The 26,875-nt window shown below is 38.2% G+C and overlaps 1 protein-coding gene across 3 annotated transcripts in view; it reads right to left on the bottom strand.

Annotated features, from left to right (window-relative positions):
- Positions 1 to 26,875, bottom strand: part of FREM1 (FRAS1 related extracellular matrix 1) — a 257,613-nt gene that overhangs the window by 30,489 nt on the left and 200,249 nt on the right. For all 3 annotated transcript variants that reach the window (XM_063696367.1, XM_055350801.2, XM_055350804.2), the window contains 5 exons: positions 24,289 to 24,484; positions 19,743 to 20,007; positions 11,024 to 11,438; positions 5,860 to 6,061; positions 4,985 to 5,129 (listed from right to left, as the gene is read on the bottom strand). In XM_063696367.1, the coding sequence (XP_063552437.1) occupies positions 4,985 to 5,129; positions 5,860 to 6,061; positions 11,024 to 11,438; positions 19,743 to 20,007; positions 24,289 to 24,484 (1,223 nt within the window). The remainder of the gene's footprint in view (positions 1 to 4,984; positions 5,130 to 5,859; positions 6,062 to 11,023; positions 11,439 to 19,742; positions 20,008 to 24,288; positions 24,485 to 26,875) is intronic.

The following is a 26,875-nucleotide window of genomic DNA, read 5'->3' as shown; positions in this document are numbered from 1 at the left end:
AAATGCCTATAGTGCCAATGTTGAGACACCCTGTTCTGGAGTAATAAATATGTTCTTTCTGATATTTTATTTTCTAGCTATTTGATTCATTTATGACGAAACAAGAAGCTGAAAGAAATACCCGGAGTTAAATCACCAGTTTAGGAATTGGGGCATTAATCCAGGTTAACAAGAGTCTGTGAAAAAGATATTTAGCCTGTCTATGCCTCAGTTTCCTTGCTTCCTATAATAATGTAATTATTACAAAGTGCAATAATGATAAGTCTGTACTTCAAAGGGGTTAAGTGAACCTTCATGAATTCTCATTAAGCATTTTGAGCTTCTCAGCAAAAGATTTACAGAAGCTAAAATTGTGATTAAATTACTATCCTTATAACTATATCTTCATTTATAATCAAGTAGCATGTGACAAGAATTCCTGAAAATGTTAAAAAATATTTTTTCAAGTATCCAATCTAAGACTTATCAATTCAAAGATGATGCTATTAAACTCCGTAATCGAATGCTATGAACACCTGTGTTTTCATTTTTGTCTTTTTCTCTTGATAATGGGGAAACAGTGTTTAGCCAAGAGGCAGCATAGTGAGTACCCAAAACAAGTGCTTTAGAATCAAGCACACCTTGTAACCACTGATTAGTGTGTGATTTAGTATGTGATTACGGTCAGTTACTCAGTCTCTCTGGGCCTCGGTTTTCATTATCTTAAAAATGAGGAGAATTATACTCATGTAAAATGATTAAAATTAAAATTAGTTAGTATGTATAAAGCACCTGTACACAGTGGGTGCCTAATAAGTGCTATTTTCCTTCCCTTCCTCTGTACTTTCCTAAGATCTAGTCTGAAGACAAAAACCTTAACTCCTGGCTTGCAGGTAATGTGCAGGAATTAGCTAGCCAAACACCTTCCCCTATCAGGTGTTTCATAAAAGCTGTGAAACATTGCAAAGTTTGCCTGATGGAAATTCCTTTTATTCTTCTGTCCCTTCTCTTTTAAAGCCAAAAATGGACAACAGAACAATTAGAATGTGAGTTGCCAGAGGGAGGTGAAGAATCAGAGTGCAGAACCGGAGAAACAGTCACTGAGTTATCAAGGACTTCTGTATTCAACATTGCTTTTGAAGTTCACTTTTCTCCAGTGGGCACAAGAAAGAGGCCCACGTGGAAGCTGTATTAGGAAAACAACTTTGGTCAGAAGTTGGCCACATTCTGTGGTCCACAAAAGTGCTTTTCATGAATGATGTGGGTCCTGTGTAACTTAGTTTGGGGCTTCTGCGGATCATCTTGGAGATTCAGCTTGAACTAGAAAACAGGCACAAGCTTGTCAGGGGGTGCAGCCAACGGGTGAGGCAATAAGATGAGCACTCACTTAGGTCTGGAGGTCAGGGTTCACTCTCCAGCGACTTCAGGATAATTACTTAAAAGCCTTGAGCTTTATTTCCTTACCCTCAGAGGATTGTGTTTTGCAGATAAAATCAGACAACTCATGAAAACACTTAGCACAGTGCCTGAAATATAGGCACTTAGCTAAATCTAAATCTTTACGCAAATTTCCATGGATATTAGCATTATAAAATAATTTCTATTTACAATAAAGTGACTCCCAGATGTATTCCATGAAAAATTTGTTCCCTGAGCTCTTCTGCCTGTGTGTGGGGTGGCAGGTAGAGAGAGGTGATTCTATAGCCCAGTGAGGTTTGCTGCCTAGGCTTCATTTCTGAGAGATTCCCAATCCACACGCACATCTCGATGATTCTAGGATGTGATGCAGTTAAACAAGCATGCAAGCTAGCCAGCTGGTAATAACTTGATGAATCTCACGAAACAAGCATTTCCTAACGCTTTTTAGAGTGGAGCATCTATTCATCCTTCAGGACTCCACAGGAATCCTGCAATAGCCAAAACTGACCAACAGTCAAGATTCTGAATTTTCCACTGAACATGGGTCCTTCCCGTGCTCTAAAACAGGTCCATTTCTGTTCCACATGGCACCCCGCAGTCCCTTTAGCTTTATCACAGACGTTTCACCCCTTCAAATATGGGGAATATGAATCTATTAATCCTGTCTAAGCCAAAGAACGACACAAAGTTCCACAGCATTTAGCTCATTGATTAATATGCATGTTGACTGTTCACTTTGTGATTCATCCCAGGATCAATTTCTAATTAGAGGCAGGCTTTCTAATCCACCAAATGTTTCCGGGATACTTCTTCAGTCAATTATTGTACCTACATGAATTAACTACAACAGTAATCACCACCGCAAGTTGCATTTGTTAAGGAGTTTAAATACACAAGATGCTTTCATATACGCTACACGTTTCATTTGTTTTTCTGAACAAATTGTAGTATCGCTCCCATTTTACAGAAGAGATAACTAAGGCTTGAACAGTTACTAGATGAAGGGCAGAGCCAAAGCTCAAACCTTGTCCTCTAGCTCCAAGTTCGGTGGTTTATTATCTATAGTATAAATTCTAGTGTGTTAGATACGAAGTGCACACTAATATAGAGATCTATAATGTACATGTTAAAAAATCCCACTGAACTTTAAGGTCCTATATGAGTAAGTATTCCTTCTTTCTTGCTTGGGTGGCCAATGTCTGAAGAGAAAGAAGAAGACAAGCCTGGTGTTCCATTCCCTTCAGGCCAGATTAGCACAGTCCTTAAAATGGGCAAGAAGTTCTTCGGTGTGCTGAGAAAAATCATGCACTCTAAAGCTGCATTTCCACTTAGAAAAGTCACTTTCTAGCTCTGTCCTCAGTTTTCTCATCTGTAAATTTCAGATTATGATGGTACCTGACTCATAGGTGGTTCTGATGATTAAATGAATAGCAATGAAATAGAGCAAACACCAATTATATTGCAAATGGCTGTAATTTACATTGTACCTGTAACTACATTCTGCCTGGCTGTCTTGGGAAGATGAACCACTATTCATAACCTTGCTTTTTACTGGAAAATTGTGCACCTAGTTCCAATAACATCTGCTTACAAATGGGGTTGAGGACAACTATACCGTTCAAAAATGATGATGATAAATGCTGAGTAATTTTAACCCCCCATCCCTTATAAAGAAAATAGCCTAATATATGTCAGAACCAAATAAAACTTCTCTCTATATTACCCCTTGGTAGGCATATGCCACAGCATTTTGTTCAGTCATGAACAAATGAACAAATTACGTCCAGTTGAACTAGAAACATCTCCAGCACAACACATGAAAGTTAATATCCAACAAAAGCAGGAGGATATTTAAATGGCCTCATTTAAGGTTATAATTAAATTAAGCAAATTTTGCTGTAATTCTCATATGAATTTGAGAGTATATTTAAAAATATAAATCATCTTCCAAAAGCAATGTCCTTGATAGAGACAAAGATTGAAAGGGGCTATGGGTGAAGCAGTATCAGCCTAGCATCGTTACTGGGGGAAGAAAATTCTCTGTCAGCTACACCGCGCTCACACGTGGAGGACAAGAGGTCAGCATTAGGTCAGTAGCAAGTCTGATCAACATTCCTATGTTTTCTTACTTGAATTATTTTTAAAATGTTAAAAAAAAAGTGAAGTCCACGTATTAACGTTTTTGGAGCAGGTTTTTTTTTTTTTTTTACATTTTCTTGAGAATTGGAAGATATTTGTCTGACATTGCAAGTACTTGACATATTTTCCCATAAAGATTGTGATCCTGGGAATTATTTGTCTTAGGCAAAGACAGTTTAATGGGTGGAGGTCATAAGTTTTACATTTTGTAATCTCGAGATTACATTTTAATATCACAGGCCAGGTCTACTTTGTTCTAACCTATTCCCCAGCTCCTAGTACTGTGCACCTGGCATATAGTAGCCACTCGATAAAAGTCTGCGGAGTTGATAAATCTGGGCCAGGCTCTGCATTTTATCAGGGCAACGGAGTGGGACGCTGGGAATGTGTTTTGCTAAGAAAAGGAGGCTAGCTTTTTTCTGACAATGACTACTGTGACCTCTGCTGGTCAGATTTTAGAACTACAACTCAGGATCCAAAAGAAAATCCAAGAATTCTGAAGACTGCAGAGGAGTTTCTCAGCTTTCTTTCCTTAATCTATACTCCATCATAAAAGGAGTATAACAGAGCACAGAGCTGTATCACTTATGATGCTTAGTATGACTAGGATATGGTGACTACTAAAACAAGGATAAGTGAACAACTTTTCTTTGGGGTATCTGGGAGGGTATCAAAAACAAACAAACAACAAACAAACAAAAAACAGCACAGTACTGGAAGAACTGGACTCTGACAGACCTTTCTATGACTATCTGTTAGCTGGTAAGATATTCAAGGTCTACATTTAAGAAAAGTCTAGAATAGGGACCCAGTCAGTGAAATTGCTGTGGTCTGTTAATCTTGTTAATTTTGAAGATTTGTTACTCTTGCTATTTTGAGGGTCATACCCTTTATACACCTTCCAAAGTCTAGTTTCCTCTTTACATTATATTTGTCTTACATAGGATAAGTTTATCACCTTATAAACATACTGTCAAGTAATTGTAATTTTCTTCATAAGAGAAAGAGAAGACGTTTGGCTAACTCTTCTTGACTACCTCATTTCCCCGACTGCAGATATTTTAGAAGGCTATAGTTGCTAACACGGTCCTAGAGTGACCTCTTGCTGCACAACTGCTACGTGAACCTGCAAACTCAGTGTTGGATGCTAGTGAATTGGTAAGACAGAACCCTCCCTGTGTATAAAAGTGTGTACATTGACATGCATAATATGAATGTCAACTTAGCTTTTTAATGTTTCTTGTACTCTGTAAAGCTACTGGCTTTCCTATTTTCAAGCAGTAATAAAAAGAAAATTCATTCTCCAAAATAAATTCCATGAGCTTGTGAAATGGTCTATTAATTTATCCTCTTGGGTTCTGTTTTAAAAAGAACATTTCACTTTCCTAATATTCAGATACATTATGGATGTAACATATAGGACTACTGAATAAGCAAGAGAATTTACATTTGAGGAGTGGCCGAGTTCCCTGTGGGGTCCATGATTTGAAATTCCACGGTATCTGAATTTACTTCCAAAGATGGGTTTATGATGTAAAGAATAGTCTTACTGTTTAAGTCCTTTTGGCTAAATTTCTCATGGATAAATTCACCTAAAACAAGAAATAAATGAATATCATGGGTAATCAAACAAAACATTAAATAAAAGCTAATAAAATTGTATGGCTATTTTATTTTAAACACAGCTTTAAAAAACAGCTAAAGTACTTTTAAAAAAGAAATTAACATTACTGTAACTATCTTAAAACTCAAATGCAGTGAGCTTAAATTAGGCATTAAGTTGACTGCTTCAGAAATATTTGCCTTAAAAAAAATAAAGAGAAGGAGAGTAGAAAGATACAGTAATAAAAATCTGTAACTTGGTGCCATCCTGTTTAATGATGTATTATGATCATTGTGCTCATAAAGTAGAAATAATATACAATCCAGAGAATCCATTAGGAAAAAAACCAAGAACTTTTAAAAAAAAGATCTGACATCATTTAGAGTCATTTAGAATTCATTACAGAATAAAAAATTAGTCACAAATAGGAAATTTGGTCCTGATACTATGTTCCTTTCAATATATTATAATCAGCTGTTGAGAAAAAAATTATAAATAAACAGTTGTATATCAGTATTTGGTTCTTCCAGTCAGGATAAATTTAGGAAGGCTCAGCTTCAAACCCTCTTTAGGAGCAATATTGATTTATAAACTGCATTTATCAGTAAGCCCTGGGGAGTGTTTACCAAATGGGCCTGCACTTAATTAAATTACTCTCTAGCCCTGCCAGCCACTGGGTATTTAAAAATGGCAATTATAAGGATTGAGGAGACCAGTACCTGTTGTTGTGTTCTCCAGATGTCCATGTTTTGGGCCTTGTAGAATTTTAAAGATGATCTGATCGTCCTCAGTGTCAGGGTCTGATGCCTTCAACACGCGGGAAGTGATGTAAATCCCGTAGCAGCCATTTTTCAGGAGCCCCACTTGAGAAGGGGAATGCAAGAGTGTGATACGAGGAGCTGTTTTGTCCAATTGGTCTACCTGGATCATCAACAATGACATAAAATGTTGTCCAAAGGCCCCTCACCCCCATGCAACGTTGGGCTTTATTGGTTCAACAATGACACACTGTCCCACGTTTTAGATTCCTTATACTCCTCACTAGTGGATTCCTGATAAAGACAGTTCTGTTCACAACAGCCTCAGCAAATATCACAGTGCTTGGAACAGAGGCCAATTTTCCACTGTAAACCTTGACTCCACTTTATCAATTTGTCTATTGCTTGACTCCCACTTAGGATACAAGTTCCGAGAGGGCAGGTGTCAGGTCTTTTACCCCCATGGGATTCCCTGCACTTGGCACAGTGCCTGAACCATAATAGAAGCCCAGGGAATGTCTATTAAATGAATACACTAAAATTGACCCAAGAATTCTAGAGCAGACTTCATGTTAACTCCACAGAAGAACTTCTCCTATTTTCCTGGTATTTAGTGATTTACAGACACAAAATTGTGAGGGTTTACAAATATATAGAAATTTTTTTGGCATGTCTTTTTTCAACTGGCAAAAATGTTGAATAAAAATAGAGATACCTCAGTAAGGAAAAAGTGAAAGGTGATTATTTCTAGATATTTGCATATTTCTTTCATTGAAGATGAGAGCCAGGTAGCTGAACAGGTGGACCAGATTTGTGAAGATGGTGGATGACATCTTCACAACCTACACTGTAGGTTCAAACACAACAAAGGACCTCGTTCAGTCTGTACGGAGCTCAGTGCATCTTGCATTTGCAAGATGACTGTTGTAGGTTACGGATGGAGCAGGTTTGGATGGATTAGAACAGATCCACCACTGATACTAGAAAACATGTACAAGAATCTTCATTCCCCTCACTCCTAATCTCTCGGTTCTTAATTTCATTTACACCAAACTGATACTACTGTAAATCTTAGTTTGCTCTAGCAAAGTAAAGAATTCTTGTCAATGATAAGACCATGTATATTTTTGTGTATTATGATACAATGAACTACTCTGTAGCTATTCAAAAGAATAAGGGAGAAAATGAATTGATGATGAAAAATTTCCACAATTTTGTGTTAACTGAAAAACCCTAGCAAGTTGCAGAATAGAATTAGAATATAATTATAATACTATTTTTGTTAAAAATATATATTTATCTATACATAATGTTTGTATAGACATAGGCAAAAATCTGGGAGCATTTGCACAAATGTGTTCATTTCTTTCGGGGTGGTGAAAGATTACAACTCCTCCTCTGTTTATTTCGTAAGAAATTTTGTCACAACCAACCATTTTTTCCTCTCAAATTGGCAAGATTCTTAAAAAAAAACAGAAATAATTATAACTCATGCTGATAAATATGTGAAGAAACAGATATTTTTATATTTTGCTGGTAGGGGTGCAAAACAGTGAAAATTTTTCTGCATCTTGCAGAAACAGATATGTATGCAAAAATGATTAGATATATATTCACTAAAATACTATTTATAATAGCAATTTACAAAAAGAATTAAAAGTCCACCAGGGGATTTATAAGCCATCTCGACCTGAGACTGAGTTCCATGCAGCCTTTAAAAATCATGTTATCAGGAATATGATTAGTTATCAAGAACTATCAGGAATAGTTAATGACATAAGGAAATGTTCATAATACATGAAGATGGAAACAGGCAATATGCATAAAAAATAGTATATATAATATCATCCCATTTCTAATTGAACAAAATAAAAGAAAGCCACCAACAATAGGTTTTTGAGTGGTATGGTTGTCAAGAATTTTTTTTCTTGTAGTTTATGAATTATTTACAATACATAGTTATTTTATAAACTGAAAAAGCAACTGACATTTTCAAAAGTCACAGTCATTCTTCTCCTCTCCTGAAGAGTATGGGTGGCAACTTTCAAAGCAACGAGATTGGGTATTAAATTGTCATTGTGGCCCGTGAGGGAAGAAGCTCCCACAACCATGCGGCCAATGAGAGAGATGGTTAGTGGAAGAAGAGGAAAATTAAAGTACTTCTAAGCCATATAAGAAATACCGAAAGTTGATACTAAACGAATAGTTGAATGTAGGATGGTTGTTTTATTTTGGTTTTGGATGTTATAATTCCTTAAAAATGAAAGTGTTACAAAAGTAATAAATGCCTGTCGTGATCATGTGTTTTTAAAAGGACATCTAAACTCTAGCAACACGGTCCCCTGTCATGTCTCTGGTCACATTAAAATATATCCTAGATCTTATTCAACTTCTAGCTTTGTCAAAAGTAGATCTTCTGGCTTAGTATCCCAGAAGCATTTTTAAATATTGGGTTGCAAGATTTTTTTTTAAAGAAAGCTCTGTCCCCTGATAACTTGTGTTGTATTTACAGAAAATGCACAGAAAGCAATGGCATCACATTTTTCTCGCTCACCTGACCCCTTTAAAGGAGAAGTACAGGTTGCATCAGTTCCAATAATCTTGGTCAGACAGAAAAGATTTCCTACAAAATGAATGTCAGGTTGTGCCTGCTGGTATCAGTCAAATACACCTGTGTTTTGCAGCAGTTTTGCCCTCAATTACTCAGGTACCACCAGAAGAATAGTTTACCCATAGTTGGGAGACTTATTTGGGCCAGTTTATCACTCAACGGTGATCAACATCCATATTGTCTTGGCAGAAAAAGCTCTTGAAGGCAAGACACTGAGTGTCATCTCTCCTACACTGCTGGTGGGGTCAGTCACTTTCTAAAGCCTCTTGACTTCTCTGCTCAAAGAGACTGAGGGTTCTGGGGAATTATGGGAGGAAGTTTGAAGCTTACCTTGTGGGGTTTTTACACATAATGATTTTTTTTTTTTTGCAAGGAAAGCCTTATACTTTCGACAAAAAAAAGAAACTTTACAATATATGTCCAACATTTTCCTATCAGTAAATTCCACAACTTCCAATAGATAACTCTCTTACAATAGCCATGCTCTTTAAGATGAGTGTTGGTGTTGGGAGAGACCTGATTCAAGTTCTGGTACTTTCCCCAGTCTCCATCCTCTTTTCCATCTGTGCTATGGAGTGTAGGAAGGAACTCTAACATCTGCACTCAGAATTTAGAATTCGTATAAATTTGCAGCCAAAGAGACCCAGAAAAGTATCCCTGGTTGGACAGCACACAGACAGGTCTCAACCTAGGTTAGGGGAGTTAGGAATAAAAAAAAGACACTAACAGACTGAAAAGGGAAAGTGACTAAGATCAATTAAAACATACGATAAAAATAAAAACAATAATTTTAATACAAAGTGCTTCTTACTGTGTTCACGATGTCAATATCTTCCTTCTTCTCCCAGTGCATTATCATTTCTTTGCATTTTTTGGACCTCCTGACTGCCAAGGACTCAACCAGCACCCACTCTATGATCTCAAGACTTCCCTCATAGATAAGAGTCTGTGAGGCTTCATTTTATGTGTCAACTTTGCAGGGTGTGTATTAGATGGGATTAACGTTTACATCAGTACATGTTGAGTAAAGAGATCACCCTCCATAATGCAAGTGGGCTTCAACCAATCAATTGTAGGCCTTAAGAGAAAAGACTGAAGCCCCCCAAAAAGGAAGGAATGTTGCCTACAGACTGCCTTTGGGCTAAAGATTGCAACGTTAACTCCTGCTGAAATTTGTAGCCTGCCAATGTGCCCTGTGTATTTCGGACATGCCAGGCCCTAAAATTGCATGAGCCAATGAGCCAATTTCCTAAAATAAATCTCTCTCTCTCTCTCTCTCTCTCTCTCTCTCAGAGCAAGGAAAAATGTAACTATTTTACTAGTCAGAAAGTATTCTGAAGTGAGAGATAAATTTTATCTATTTTGTGTTTGGTGAGAGTGTGTAGAAGAGGGTGAACTACTTCCAAGGAGAATAGATTCAAGGGTTTGAGAGCCAGAATATACTTGACGTGTTTTGACTTAAAAAAGAAAAACACATTATGCCCTCCAGGAATCCTTGTAATAGTCAACAAATGTGGCAGTGTAGTGTCATAGAAAGGACACAGAATTTGGGATCAGAAAGACCTGAGGCCTTTGTGTGTATTTGATCAAATTATTTAACTCCTGAACTTGTACCCTCATCTATAAAACGTAAATAACAAAACTTGCTTCATATGAGTTTTATGAGAATCAAATAAGATTTATGTGGAGTGGGTCTGGCTTGCAGTTAACACTAAAGGAACTGCAATTGCTGCTATTATTACCCTCATCATTATTACATGTGTAATAGTGTAAAGATGCTGCCTTGTAAGTTTCAACATCAAATATGTTTCAGGCCATATACTACTGCTTTGGATACCTAATCCTACTGAATTCTCACCACAATGCTGTAGGCATGTTTTTCAAAGAAGGAAAAGTAGATTCAGAAGAGTTAAAGAACTCTTTAAGGTCAGACGGCTAATACATTGCAAAGCAGAAATTCAAACCTAGGTCTGTCTGACTCCAAAGCCCATGGCTTTTGCTTCTTTCTGTGCTACCATCAACACTCACGGTCAGTCATTAGCACCTGTGAGGGGACCATATCTCTTTCATTCATATTAATATTGCTGTTTTGCTGTAGATGCATAATCTGTACTTGAATGAAAGAGGAAAAGAAATTAAAAAATAGTTCTTGGCCAGGCGTGATAGCTCACGACTGTAATCCCAGCACTTTGGGAGGCCGAGGCAGGTGGATCATTTGAAGTCAGGAGTTCACGACCAGCCTGACTGACATGGTGAAACCGCGTCTCTACTAAAAATGCAAAAAAGTTAGCTGGGCATGGTGGCACATGACTATAGGCCCAGCTACTCAGGAGGCTGAGGCAGGAGAATCGCTTGAGCCCAGGAGGTGGAGATTGAAGTGAGCCAAGATCACGCCACTGCACTGCAGCCTGGATGACAGAGAGAGACTCCCTCTCAAAAAAAAAAAAAAAAAAAAAGTTCTCGATGTCACTGTTTTCACATCTCTGGCAAATGAACTGTGTTTTTCATACTTGCCTGAATGGTGAATAAAACAGGTTCTTCCCACACTCTCCCATTCACAATAAAGCCTTGGTTTGTCCCATCTGTGGCCATGAAAGTAAAGCAGTCAGTCTGGGAGTCCCCTCCTGAGTGCCGATAGGCCACATTCCTGCTGTGCACATCCTGCTGGGTGAAATTGTGTTGAAGTAGCCCTGTCCCCCACAGGTAGAGCTGGCCATGCTGGGGGAGCTGAACCAAGAGGAAGGTGAGGTTCTCCGCAGGTGTATCAGGGTCGGTCAGCTGAAGGAGGTCAGGGGAAAGCAGGCCCACGGCCCCTTGGGCCAGTCTCAACCCCTTGTTCCTGGTTACCACAGGCAGGGCTCTGTCCACAGTCTCCAGTGTGATCTCAAACACCCCGTGCTCGGTCCGCAGTCCATTGCTGATGATGAATCTGGTAAAGAGAGGCAAGGCAGCCTTCAGCATGGATTCTTGTGTCACCATCTACTGGAATGAAATGATAACAATACACACCTTTACTAAAGGGTATTGTCGTGTTGTGACTCAAATGAAAAATCAAGGGCAGATCTTGCAGAAGAATCCCTATCATTAAACCAGTCACTAGAGTAATGCATAAATGGACCATTCTACACCCAAGAATATCTTCCCAACAACATTAACGATAGACCCATGTGATGGAACAGGGAAATTCTGACAATCATATTTCTCAGGCTCATCAGTGCTTAATGTGGTTCCTTGACCCAAATAAAAATTTCACATCCAATGAGACTCATCATATAAATTTGAAGAGTATACCCCCTTTATTTATTTATAATTTTTCATTTTTTTTTTTCTTCATTGGTGTGTAATAGACTAAAGTTGTAAGTCTGATAACTGGGAGGCCAATACAATAAAGTGCTAAATGGGTTGAATTTAGCTAATTCATTCTACTCATATGTTTTTATGGTAAATTTCTTAATAGCAGATCACATTTCTCAGACATGTAATCTCACTTAAATCATCTTCCCCTTCCAGGCCTCATTTCCACGGCTCTGAAAAATGAAGGGGATGGACCAGAAGATCATTAAGTACCACCCAACTCTAAAACATTACGGGAGGCTCTAATCTCTTATGGTTTACATGTGCTTCTGCACTTTCTCCCCTTATAAGACAGATGAGAGTTATGCTACACAAGGATTATTTTCCTGCTTCAAAGAAAGGTTCACAAAGTTGGTGGGAGATCATAAGGGCAGGTAGGAGATGAAGCTGAGACTAGAATGCAGGTCTTTTAATCCCTGCACCCACTACTCTTGCAGAGTTTAAAACAAATTCTGGTTTAGCAATCCACCACAAAAGAGTTGTGGTGCCTGAGCACCATTGCAAAACTATAAAAAGAAAGCTGAAATGATACACATTCGAGACAAGCAAAATCTTTCTTACAGTCTTAGGTTTGTGATACCTTAATGTGCTTTTGATTCTATTGATCATGAAATCACATTCTACCTACTGAAGCCCATTTCACAATAACACTGATTTAAATGATCTTTGTAGCATTACAATATGTAATTTTTATTTCAATAAGATTAAGAGTATCATGAAATTATGCAAACAAGGCACAATATTAAAACTCCAAAAAGTAAGGAAATCATTACTATCCAATGGGACTGACAAATTCACTGTACACCAAAGAAATGTACTTAGAAATAATCACAGAGTTGTGTCTTGTTAGCTTTTCTCCATGTACCATAGTTGCTGGAAATATTCGTAGAGGATGCACTCTTCCATTCCACCGATACAAAAACCTCTAAAACTAATGCTTTTGTAGAACGTATAAACTATACATAACATTTTTATGTATAAATTTTATATACATATATAAATTGTATATTTTCTTTGGAAGTTCTTTTTTAACTAGAGAAGGTATGGCATTTATATTTATTTTACAAATCTGGCAGATTTGACTAACAATCCCTTTATTCTTTGTGAAATGTGTCTTGTCCTTCAGGGTTTGAGCATTGATCCTTTTGAGCATGAAGAAACCTGAAACTAGATAGTGTGAGAGCAATGAGTCAACCAGCCTGCCTGCGACCACGGACTCGGGGAGGGCAGTTAGACAAAAAGTAAAAAGAGATGAGTTTGGCTGAGTACTGATATTGCTTTGAAGGCTATGCTGAAGTTTTTTAGTTTTCTAATTATCTAGTTAATAAGACTGTTGACAAGGAAAATATATCTGATTTGATGCAAAGGAAAAGAAATCTATGTCCAAAAAGTTAAAATTGCTAAGTGAAATACAACAAATAAAGTAAATTTTGACATTTCACACACCTTGACTTGTAAAGAATGAAACCTCATACATTTCTCCCACAGCAGCATTTTTTACACTTTGAATAAAGGTATTCAGTTACCTTTAGAATTATAGATTGAGCAAAATCACATAATTTTCTTAAAACAAACCAATCAGTTTTCCTTTCATAAAATTAAACCTTTGATAAGTATATTTTTAACAAATTGGGCAATTTCATTACTGGATCATGAGGCATTTATAAAAATCAATTATTTATTAAAAAAATAAAAGAGGCCAGTGCAGTGGCTCACACCTGTAAACCCAGTACCTTGGTTAGCCAAGGCGGGCAGATGGCTTGAGTCCAGGAGTTCAATATCAGCCTGGGTAACATGGCAAAACCCTTTCTCTACAAAAAATACAAAATTTAGCTGGGTGTGGTGCGTGCCTGTAGCCCCAGCTACTAGGGAGGCTGAGGTGGAAGGATCACTTGATCCTGGGAGGTTGAGGCTACAGTGAGCCATGAACGTGCCACCGCACTCCAGCCTGGGCAACAGGCAGAGAACCTGTCTCAAAAAAAAAAAAAAAAAAAAGAGGAAAGGAAAGGGAGGGAAGGGAGGGGAGGGAGGGGGGTGAGAGGGAGGAGGGAGGGGAGGGAGGGGAGGAGAGGGAAGGGAAGGGAAGGGAAGGGAAGGGAAGGGAAGGGAAGGGAAGGGAAGGGAAGGGAAGGGAAGGGAAGGGAAGGGAAGGGAAGGGAAGGGAAGGGAAGGGAAGGGAAGGGAAGGGAAGGGAAGGGAAGGGAAGGGAAGGGAAGGGAAGGGAAGGGAAGGGAAGGGAAGGGAAGGGAAGGGAAGGGAAGGAAAGGAAGTCAGGCGCGGTAGCTCACGCCTATAGCTTGGACACTCTGGGAGGCTGGGGTGGGTGGAGCGCTCGAGCTCAGGAGTTTGAGACCAGCCTGGGCAACATGGCAAAAGCTCATCTTAAAAAAAAGAAAAATAATTTTAAAAAAGAAAATAAAGGAACCTAGGAAAATATGTCTGTTCTTCAAACTTTTTACTTAGTCACCTTCACAGTTTCAAAAGTAAATTGATATACATTTTTAGGTATAAAATTATGCTTTATTTCTCAGGCAGAGCCTGAGAACAGAGTTATGCCTTTATTCTATTGTTTTTCTGTTACTTTTTCATATTCCCCCCAGCTCCTATCATCTGACCCACAATAAAATAAGAAGGAGGCTAGGTGCTCCCTCAGTGCCTCCAAGTTCCCTTTTTCCCATTTTCCTCCTCCAGAAATATGTTTCACACCTCTCATTCTACCCTGTTTCACATTAAACTGGCTCTCTGTTCCTTACCAGATCCCTGTATCAAGTGTGCTCTGTGGCGAGTGTTAAATCAGCCATTGGTACCTTAGTGCAAATATAAGCCAAAGGACGTGTATTTTTAGCATTAGCATTAATTGTAGAGCTATAGACATTGTGCACTATTAAAGTATGTCAAATATCAGCAGAGAAGGAAGAAGAAAGAAGGGGAGAGATGGAACCAGGAGCAACAAACCCAAATGCAAGCTTGAGTGAGTGCCAGGGACTCCATCAGAGGCGGCCATCTTGAATATCTAATTCTGACTTTCCTCCCTGGAGACTGAATTGCAAGAATGCCTGACGGGGTCCTCAAAGCTCATCTCAGGATGGCCACATCTACTCGATGCGTGCATGGCCTCTGTGAGGTCACCGAAGTTGTCTTATGATCCACGCTGTCCATCTCAAACCCCTCCCTGCTGGATGATCGTGATCTGCCCACGTTGGAAACAGGCAGCCTGCCATCAGACAGATGGGAGTGAGGGCACGCGGGCCACAGACCACAGAAGAGTAAGAAATATGTTTTCTGAGGCCAGCTCTCCTATCTGGGACACCAAAGCAGCTGTCAGTGCTGACCTAAAGCTAATAGGCCAGGGGTGAAAATGATGCAATTTCTAAACATGACTGGATCAAATAACATCATTCCACTTTCACAAGTAACAGTGCAAACTACTCACGGGCAGAGAGACATCATCAGAGAGAGGGACAGAATGAATGGTTATGGTTGAGTTCCCAGTCTAAATAAAGCTAGCAGAACAAGTGAAAAAAGGTCAGTGCTGTTCATGTCTGGAAAAGCTGATCGATCAGATGGTCTTCCAAATACCCCCTCCCCGAAATCCTCCAAATACATTCTCAATGTTTAAAACCATAAAGCCATTGCTATGTTGGTATCCATTCTGAGGTGAAGAAGTTGGTGGTAGCAGCTCCTTCTGTGGGTCCATTTTGTTTAATTTCCCTTGTTACATCCCCCTGAGAAGAGATGCAGCCAAGATGACCACTGCTCTCATGAAATTTGGGGAATAACTCTCAGATTTGACTGGGGTGCCTGCCTGGTCTGATTTCACCATTACCACGATGCTTTCAAGCTTTCTGCATTGCCTGGCAATAGAGTTGGCTGAAGAAGCTGCCATCTGTCATGGCATTTAAGAGATAAAAATGGAATCATAAATAGCGCCAGCTCCTCAGAAAAAAAAAAAAAAAAAAAAGTCCAGCCGGCATGTCAAAATGGAGGACATTAGCATGTTCTTTTAGTACCCGGCTGCCAGCAGCTGAAGTCAGCTTGCTAATCACTCGGTGTCATCTGTCCTAGAACATGCTGCCAAATCTTTCTTCCAGGCCAGCAGCACCAAACAATGCAGGAGAAATTTATGATTCACAAAATATTTTTGCAGAAGGTAAAATCTGACTATTAAACTCCCCCATTTAATTAATGCTGCCATAGCTTACATTAAAAAGGGAAGGGGGAAAATCCTCTGCCACAGAATTTATCTCTTCTACCCAGCCAAATTCCTTGCCAAATTTAACAGCAAGCAACATAAATTTAGGTGATTAGATTGGTTGCATATATTTAATTTTTAAAAAGCACCATGATCACACTTTCATTAAAACAGGCTTTCAGCTTTGGTTTAGCGCCACTTGACAAACAACATAGCAGTCCGTGATTGGGTTAGTGAAATGACAAGATTAAAATTTGGGTCTTGGGCAGACGCTAGGCTCTTCCATTATAAATATGTAAAACTGCTGGCCAAATATCAGAATGACACATTGAGGAGGTTCCTTCACACAAATGCATATTCTCCACAAATTTTTGGTACAACGAGGTATAATGGAAAGAACCTTCTACTGGAAATGAGCTCTGAGCCCCAAATTCAGCAGTGATACTCAGTTATGTCAGTTTAGGTGACTTCCTTTGCCTCTTGGAACCTTGGTTTTCTCATGTGTACAATGGGAACACTATTGCATCTCTCGCAAGGTGGTGTCATAAGGCTTAAGAAAAATAACATATAAAAAAGAGTCCAGGACATTCTCTGGTGCATTGCAGGTGTTCAGGCAATGCTAGCTTTCCTATGTGTAAATAAGGGATTGCACCAAATCAATGCTTTTCAGCCTTTATTGTTTATTTTCTCCCTAAAACCTTGTTTCCTAATCTTGAGTAATTGAAACCATATTTTTGCCATATGCCTGTACTATGTGTACTCTTATTATTTACTAGTTTTCTATCAATTCAATTTTTAACTTGAATCAATGTATTTAAAGGGAAACCTTTTAACTACTAAAAACTGAATACTAGCAAGCATAAAAAATTTGTTTTCTTATATTTATAGTATTTATAGTACTGTTTTTAGTATGAACACCCACACACACTCACACACAACACACACACCTAAGTTCCATCAGTACATTGGGCTGAAGGCCCCAGAATCTCAATCTCTGGGAGGCCCTAAAAAGGCTTCTATACATTCTTTTTTTTGAGATGGAGTTTCGCTCTCGTTGCCCAGGCTGGAGTGTAGTGACACCATCGTGGCTCACTGCAACTTCTGCCTCCCGGGCTCAAGCAATTCTCCTGCCACAGCCTCCTAAGTAGCTAGGATTACAGGTGCCCGTCACCACTCCCAACTAATTTTTTGTATTTTTAGTAGAGACGGGGTTTCGCCATGTTGGCCAGGCTGGTCTCGAACTCCTGACCTCAGGTGATCCACCTGCCTCGTCCTCCTAAAGTGCTGGGATTACAGGCGTGAGCCACTGCCCCAGCCTCAACTTCCATAAATTCTTGAGGCTCCTCAGAACAATTCAGAACAACAGACTAGACCAGACTATTGATGGCTAGTCCTGACTGCATCAGAATTACCTGAAGATATCTTTCAAAAATACAGATTTCTGGGCCTGAGACTGGACTTACCAAAGTTGCCTCTCTGGGGTAAGGCCCAAGAATTTGCATTTTGTAGTTCTCTCTGGCAATTATCTGAGGATCTAGAAATGTAGAAATTCCTGGGATAAATGATTTCTAAAATGCCATCTAATAAGACTTTCTCTAGATGCAAATTAGGAAATTTTTACAGTATTGCCAATCCTTTCATACGGAGGTTTTGTTCTTTATTCTCACCATTCGATTAATATCTAACCTTCATTTCTGAACATCTTTATGCATTCAGTCCTGTGTTCTCCAGCAAGGTCACTGGTTTCTTCAAGACAGTCACTAATGTCTTCAGCAGACTGTCCTGTGGGCATTGACAGAGGGAAGCAGGAAAGGAAAGAAGCTAGAAGTTCCAGAAATGCATGTAAAATTAAAAGCCCTGGATCTGATACAAATGTATTAAGCCAAGAAGCACCCAGCCTCCATAAGCAAACAGGAAAAAAAGAACAATCATTGCTCCTCTTGGTAAGTCCTTTCCTCCTTCAAGATCATACTTGGTGTTGTAAAGATTGGAAGAAGGTCGTCAAGGAAAGAATATAATGACAACAACAACAATGACAATAAGAGTAGTAGCTAACACTTACTTAGTTCTTCCTATGTGCCAGGTGTTGTTCTACTAATACTTTACATGCATAAGCTCATATAAACCTCCCGCAACCTTGTGAGGCAGGTGCTACGAGCATCATTCCATTTCAAAGAAGAGGAAATAAGAGCACAGGAGGTTGTGTAACCTGATGATTGTCACAGAGTTGTGAGTCACTCAGGCAGTTCTTGCCCCCAAGCCTGTATCTTAACTTCACTACTCCATCTCTCAAACAAAAGAGCCAGCTTGAAAAGGAATCCCCACATCTCACATTTTAGTGAATGCCTGGCAACACTCAAAGACTGAACTAGTTAAAATATTGATCAATTAAATGATTACCTGCTTGTTAAGGGACACTTATCAAGAGAAAAAAAATAAGATATTCGTTCCAGCTTTCTGGGATTTTTTGTTTTGTTTTGTTGGATTATCCAAATCAGCTTTCAAAAATCATTTTAATGCTAAAAAGGTGAGCAGCATCCTCTTTATTGACATTTAACCAGTGTTTATCAGAGCAGATATATTGAATTTAGATAGGTAAAAGTAAGATAGAGGACAGTGATATTCGAACATAGGTGTGACAGTGATACTTGATAGTTTATGGGAACCCATTGAATAATATAGGAGTATGCTCCATTTATGTTATTTTATAGTGCTCTTTAGAAGACTGTATTGTGACGTGGTGAAAATTGCATCAGGAGCCAAAAGTGTGGGTGTACAATAGACAAACCAGCGCTCTCCAGGCCTCCTTCTGAATTGACAGAACTCAAAACTGGATTGTATATAATGGTTCGTTCAAAGTCCAACATCTCCCAGTTCTCATGCCCGGCCTGGGGATCTGTGTTTCTCTCCAGGACCTCAGGATCAGCCAGCTTTGAGAGCTGCGAGATTATAGATCTTCTGGAGTTGGCTCTTGCTTTATGTGACTTGAAACAAATTTCCATATTTTAAATGAATGTAGATTTTCATTAATGTTGTATCTTTGCCTTTTCACCAGATTGTTATTCATTCCAATGATTTATTTGATACAGAATTCTGGAACAGGTGCGCAGCCCCCAATTACAACATTGTTTCTATGGGGAAATATGATCTACTTTATGACAACATGATTTATGATACAGTTACCAGAACACAATGTGTCAAAAGGCAGTGTCTGCTTATGCCAAATGTTTACTAATAAATGCCTTTTCGTCAGACAGAAAAACATACTCCAAAAAGAGGGAAATGACTTTTCCAGATCTATCTTTAGCTGGGAGCCTCAGCTTTTCACATTTCTCCTCGTAGCAGAACTTGCATAAAGATCTGTTTACTGTGTTTATTTTTCAATAACAGGCCCTAATTTCTTGCTTTGCTGCTGTCATTTTAATTGTGTGGCTTCACCTTACATACAACAAGACAGTAAAAGAAAAACACAGCTGCACCAGAACTGAAAAATGACTCATTTTTTTCTCCTTTTCTTTCCTTTTTTTAAAAAACAAATTTCATTCTATATATTTAAGGTATACAGCGTGATGTTATAAGATACATGTATTTTGTGAAATGGTTACTATAGTGAAGCACATTAAGAGATCTCCTTTTCTGTAAGTATTAATCCAAAGAAGGGGTTTGAAAAGTTTCCATGGGGCTCACCTGAATCTGTCACTGGAGACAGTCACCTTGCTCTTGTGTACATAGCAAACTGTCTGCCCTGCTATATCCATTTGGCTGAAGTTTGTAATGGGAACTCCAGGATAGTGAACATATTCGATCTGGCCATATCGTGGAGGGGAGGTGATGACATAGAGCAGTTCCTCAGGCTTGTCTGTTCCGTCCACAGCCAGGAGAGTGGTGGTTGTTAAGAAACCTCTATCACCTTTAGACACCACGAGTGGTTTTGTAAGGATGACAATATCACCTACATGACATAAGAGGTTATGGTCAATAATCACATCAAAAAATACATTATGTCCAAGGCAAAGGCAGAAGACAAAGGCCGAAACTGTGCAAAAATCAAAATTAATATGACATAGAAAGGTTTATATAACTATTATGAATAAAAATAATTAAACAAAGGGCATGAGCAGATATTTCACAGAAGAAGAAATTCACGTGGCCAGTAAAGATATTTTTAAATGCTCAAGCTCATTAGTAATTATGGAAATACAAATATGATAAATTATCATCTCATAACTTTTTGATTGGCAAGGATGTAGAAGCCTGACTGTACAAAGTATTGAAGACATAGCTCAAGAGAGTCTTGCATACAATTTTGGAAAGAGTGTAAATTGGTACAAGATTTGGCATTATTTTGTAAAGAGTCGAATGTTCACGTATGCCTTGACCCAGCAATTCCACCCCAGCTATGTACTTGAAAGAAACACTTGCCCTGCTACCCTTGGAGACATGCACCCAAATGGTCATTGCAGTACTGTCTGTAATTGAAAGCATTACATGCAACCCAAATGCCTTTTCAAAAAGTGAATGTATACACAAACTGTGTTCTATTCACACAACTGAATTTCATGCAGTAGTCAAATGAATGAACTACAGCTACATGGAACAACACAGATGTAGTTTATTAACATTCATTAGTTATATGAGCAAGCTGAGAAAATGATAAAAGTAAGAAGAAATACAAAATTTAGAATGGTATTTTTTTCTGGAGAATGTAGGAAGATGTCTATTATTAATATTCCAGTCCTTCAATTGTGTGGTAGTTGCACAAATGTTCATGATATATTTTTTAAATGTATATTTATACAACCATATTCATATCAGGATTATTCACAATAGCCAAGAGATGCAAACAACTCAAGTGCCTCTCAACAGATGAGTGGATAAACAAAATGTGGCATATACATACACTGTAATACCATTCAGCCTTAAAAGGGAAGGGAGTCCTGGCACATGCTACAACATGCATGAACCTTGAGGACATTATGCTAAGTGAAATAAGCCAGTCATGAAAAGATATATACTATATGATTCCACTTACATGAAGTACCTAGAGTAGCAAAACTCAAAGAGACAGAACATAGGACAATGGTTGCCAGGGAGGGGGAAATGAGGAGTCATTATTTAATGGGTATAGACTTTAAGTTTTCTGAGATGAAAAAATTCTGGAGATTGGATGGACAACAACATGAATATATTTAACACTATGAACTGGTACACTTAAAAATGGTTAAGATGGTACATTTTGTGTTGTGCATAATTCACCACTATTTTTTTTAAATGTATGACTGAGGAAGGTAGAAGTGGGTCACACATGGACCAATGATGCAGTTTCACAAGCTAGGGATCATAATTGAATTTTGTTCACCTGAGGTCCATTACCAAGTGATCATATCTCAGATATAGAGCTTCTACTCTGTGTCAGGTACAGAACTAAAGACCCTTACACCTTCACACTAATCTTGTGAGGTATTGTCATATCATATACCCAAATTATAAATGAGGAAGCTAAGGTATAGAAATGCTAACTTACCTGCTTGTGGTTACAAAATTAATAAAACATTGAGTGAGAATTCATACGCAAGCCATCTGAGCCCAGAGCACAAGCTCTTAAACACTGCATTATTTTGTTCCCTGTCTTTAATACCTAGGGAGCTCTTGTGAACTAATACTAAAAGGGTGAATATCCAAAAAGAAAAACACGTGATGTAAATGCCAAGCTATTTCTGAACTTAAAAACACAGTGGCCAAAAAATTTTTTTAAAGATATTCAGTCTCATGAAGAAATAAGAAATACAAATAAACCATCAAAGTGGTACAATTTTAACCAGTGGTTCTCAACAACAGGCAATTTTGCTCCCCAAGGGACATTTGGCAATGTCTGGAGACATTTTTGGTTGTCATAACTGGGAGTTGCTACTGGCTTCTAGATTCAGAGACCTGGGATGCTGCTAAACATTTTACAATGCACAAGGGAGTCACCTGCAACAAAGAATCCTCCATCCCAAAATGTCAATGGTGCCATGATTGGAAAACGCTATTTCAGATTACTAAATTGGTCTTTTCATATACTATGCTTTTATCTCAAAATGCTATGCAACTTCAGTCCTACGTAGAATCAAAGACCATTCTAAATTTAAATCAAAACCTTAGCCACAGATGCTACAGACAGAAGCAAGATGAATACATCAAGGAAGTAAGAAGAATGAATTAGGTGGGGGAAACACAAAGCACCCACGAGAGGTTTCACCAGGAGCAGGAAATGGACCTGAGGGGAGGAAGAGCAACCAGCTCTTGCCTTGATGCAAGTTTTCAGCACTGTAAGGGCAGAGTGTAGGTTAGAGTCAAATATAGACAATGTCCTCCTAAACTTATCTGAAAGATCTCAACATCATTTCTGCCACTGCGCAAATCAGAAAACACAGCAACACAGCAATTGGGAAGCTTAATGTTATTTATAATAGCTCCCAAATGGAAACAACCAAATGCTCAATTTTAAGGTTGTGATTAAATCTAACTCTTTAGTATAGTCTTGTTTAGAGATAAACAATTATGGCTACAAAGTTATGCAGCAACCTGAAAAAAGTCATGTTAAGTAAACAAAACAAAACAAAACTGTACAATGACAAAACACCACTTTGTAAGAAGAAACAAAGAAGAAAAAATTTGAACTGAAAATGTTAATAGGATAATGTGTCTACTTGGTATAGGTTTTCAAAAATCCTTTTAGAAAATAATCACATGTCAATTGCAGCAGAGTCTGGCAACGCACTGGCCAACTTTATTTCCTTTCTTCCTGGGTGCAAAGCTAAAATTTCTATTGCCCAGCCTCTCTTAATGTGGCATGCGACTGTGATTCAGCCACTGGAATGTGTACAAGAGAGGTACACAACCTTCACACCTAGTGCATGACATCCCCTAATTTTCTTCCATATCTCACTTCTTGAGTGACTCTAAGGCCTTCAGAATAAGGGAATGTCTAGATATAAAGAGTCCCTAGATGACTATGTGGAACAGAGCTCTCCTATGTCACTGTAAAGTTGTGTTGTGCTGAGCCAATGAGAAGGTGGCCTACTCTAATACACTAGTTGTCTGCCCTAATATATTACTTGTATTAACGTTTTGCCTGGACATATATTTATGATGAACATAGTTGTTTTGCAGGGAGAGATAAATGTGTACAGTAACATCTAGCTTATCTGAAATCACTCATTAGACTTCTTTAAGGAACACATTTACAACCAGGAAATAAGCAAATAAAATATATTATTACACAGCTCAATGTAAACATCTCAAGATCAAACTGAATTAATTTTTTTTTAAATTTAGGACAATTATAATTCTGCCACACATAAAGCAAGATTTTTTTTTATTATTGCACTTAAGCATTCAATTTACCTCTGAGCTTCCTGGCAGCCAAGGCAAAAAAAGGGAAGCATTCAGTCAATCAAGCATGTACTGAGGATCTAAGATTATGCTTCATCCTGGGAATATCTAGATCCTGGGATAATACAGATGAATGAGATATGATCCTCACATAAGCTGAAGCAAAATTACAGGGTAGTAACAGTTGGGTATCAAGAGCTTCTACTCTTCCTTGCTGAGCTTTTTAAACAAACTCTCCTCCATCTTCCATTTAACTCTCCCCCATTCACCATTTATACAACTGACTCTGCTTAATTAACTCACAAGAAGTTGATCTTATAGTGTCTTTCCTTGTCCCTAAAGAGTATATGTTAGCACTTTCAAAGTGAAAGAAGCAGCAACTTCTAGCCTTTCTAATAACAAAGTTTATCTTTATTATTTTTAAATTTTAAAATGTATTTTTCATTTATTATTTTATTGTTTTAGAAGTACTTTTCCTTTGAAACTCCATTTTCCAGTGATAGATCACTTCCTGAAGATAAAACTAGAGTTACACATCAATTTGGTAAAATTTTACTTAAAGCAAAAAAATCCTAACAGTTAAAGTAGCCTGTATAGCCATATTGTGTGCAAGGCTGAATTTCCAATAAACTTTTTAAAATAATGAATGGATTGGCTACTTCCGTGAACCACATAGGTCCCAGGCAAAGCAGGTGAGAAGCCAAAGGATCTAAATATAAATGATAGAATTTCAAAGACGAAGAGTGGCAGGAAAAAAGGAAAGAAGGGAGGGAAAGAGAGAGAAAGAAACAAATGTGGAATACTTATACCAGTTAGCAAAGTTGATCCCAGTAAACCTTGGTAGACATGCTTTTACCTTTTTCCATGTCCTTGATGGTGATTTGACAGTCAAGAGCAGGGGACCTGTTGTTGCCATCCCAAAGGTAGAAGGTGAAGCTATCTTGATTCTGGGAATCCATTGCCCCGGTGTGTGTGTATCTCAGCAAGTTCAGATCCACTTCCTCCTGAGTGCATTTCATGCCAGGGGAGAGAGGAACCCAGTCCCTCCCTATCTGGAATGAGCCAGAGTTAGTCAGCTGCTCATGGTTTTTTCTTTTCCCCCAACGTATGTTAGTGGACATTTTCTGTACCCCCAAAAAACTCCAATAGAAATAATATTTCAGGGAAATTCCAGACTACTTTTTGCCACTTTACCTGATTTTTTTTCTTTTCATAGAAACATATTAGAATAATTTGAGACCTTGAAAAAACACTGGCTTCAACCAAAGGGTTTCAGACAAAGTCAAACAATTCAACAGCATTGTTACTTCCAAGGTATTTATCATAAGCAATCATAGCTGATTAAATATTCCAATTAATAAGAGGAGGTGGGTAATCGAGCTCTTGGAATGGATTCTTTAGAAATTAAATGTATTTCTTTTAGAGTTTCCATTTTTTAGTTCTTTTCATTGTTCAACTAGTCAAATATATTTTTTTTCAACATGGCTCATTACTGGGCTTATCTGAAGTAGACAAAACAAAAATAGAACAGATGCATTTACTCCCCAGTATGTTTCCAGCCTTACTAAAGAAAGAAAATGATGGGGATCACTATCACTACCTAAATTTATATCCTAAGTCATCAAAAAATATAAACTGCAAATACCATATATTATTTTTATCAGAATCTTCTAAAAGTAAGCCAACATTATTTAAGCATATATTTTGTACAGAGCTTGATGCAGAAATTGTGGCATTTTGAATTTAAAAAGGTTCTTATGCTGAGGGGGGTGGCTAACAACTGACAGTGTTAGAAAATGTAATCATAAATCTTTATTATCTTATTAATAATCCTATTATTGTTCATTTAAGGTACATAGCTTTCCCTAGGAATGGCTCATAAAAAGTCATTAGACATAATTTTTTTAAAAGTCATCTTAAAATTTATTATATGATATTATCCTGTGGTTTTACTAATTTAAGAGTCTAAAACAGAAATGTAAATCATTTACTTTTTATTCCCCTTGATACTTTGGTCCAAGACTTTGCCCATCTGAACCTAAACAATGGGGGCTCTGGTACAGCTAGGGGAGGTGGGACAGCAGTGGGATGAAGACGCTGACCTTTCATCTTTTAAGTTCATGTCAGATAGAATACAGACTTCCAGATTCCACAGACTCCCAGTTCCTGGCAAAAGAGCTTTGTCCTCCTCTCTTGCCATTGTGCTACCACTTGCCTTTATGTCATTCTACTTGATAACATTTCTTTCTCTTTAATATGTTTATCCATCTGATGTTTGTAGACTTATGTTCTGCCCTCTTGCTCACTGGATGGAAGTTAATTACATCATAATAATTAAGCTAGAGTTTGTTTCCATAAGACCTATTTGCCAATATAATTTTTAAAACAGACTCTTTCAGGTTTTAAACGGGAAAGCCTGCAATTCTATTTCACATTTTCCCTTTTCTAATCTTGTCTAAGGAAGTAAGCACAGAAGAAGACATCTTTTCCTCTCTCTTGTCTCCATGTAATTCCTTACTTGCACTCCAAAATGTAAGACTGACTTAATAAAATCATTTGAAGACCCAGAAATAGAAAGAAAATAAAAGTCAGATTCAAGATGGCGAAAACTAAGAGAAGTCAATAAGAAAACGATAACTCTTGGGAGAGTCCAGGAGGGCTGGAGTCCTGGTCCTTGGTCTTGGAAAGACTTGGAGAACTTCTAGGGAGCTGGGAGAGAACTGTGTGGAGCCATACTGGGAACCTGGACCCATCTGCATTTTCACATATCCAAAACAGTTCCGTTCCCAAGCCACCCAAATGTGTGAGCTCTCACTGCATTTCTGCTTCATTACTCTTTGAAATGAAATAAGGACACAGCTGTACCTCAATTTAAATCAGTGATTGCTCTTCACTCTGATTCTCTATGGTGCCTACAATCTATGACAATCAAGCTGTTCCACACAGAATGATTTCTTGCTGCTTTTCTAGGACTGTGCCTCCACTAGATGGAAAGTTAAGCATTCCATCAAATAATTGCAATGGGGATGGTTGGTGGTTGTGGTTGCTAGTCTTAATCTACCATTGAAATAAACATTTGGACTGATTACTCAACTGACCTTCTCAGGTGACTGATCTATATAATTCATGTTGGGCTGATCCTTGGGCATCATGCACACAGTCTGAATCAGACTGAAATTTTGCTATTCTAGGCTTAAAGTGAAACAAGGACATTTTATCAAATCACAGAGCAAGCTATTGAGTTAGCAGTAAAACCCAGGTGACCCTACCCCTAGAATCCTCCCTTTATTGTTTCCATGCTTATTTGCTTTCCATTAAAGCATCTAATTTTGAGAACATATACAATTCCAGGAATGTTAATTTATGGTGTCATGCAGTTCATGGGATTCAAATTTGGCAGTTGTTAAAATCTGTTATGCTAGCAGGATGGGATGACTCCCACA

Source organism: Gorilla gorilla, chromosome 13, assembly GCF_029281585.2.
Source record: "Gorilla gorilla gorilla isolate KB3781 chromosome 13, NHGRI_mGorGor1-v2.1_pri, whole genome shotgun sequence".
In the NCBI taxonomy this organism is placed as follows: Eukaryota; Metazoa; Chordata; class Mammalia; order Primates; family Hominidae; genus Gorilla; species Gorilla gorilla.
The sequence above is the reverse complement of the archived record's forward strand: the minus strand, read 5'-3'. Positions and strand labels throughout refer to the sequence as shown.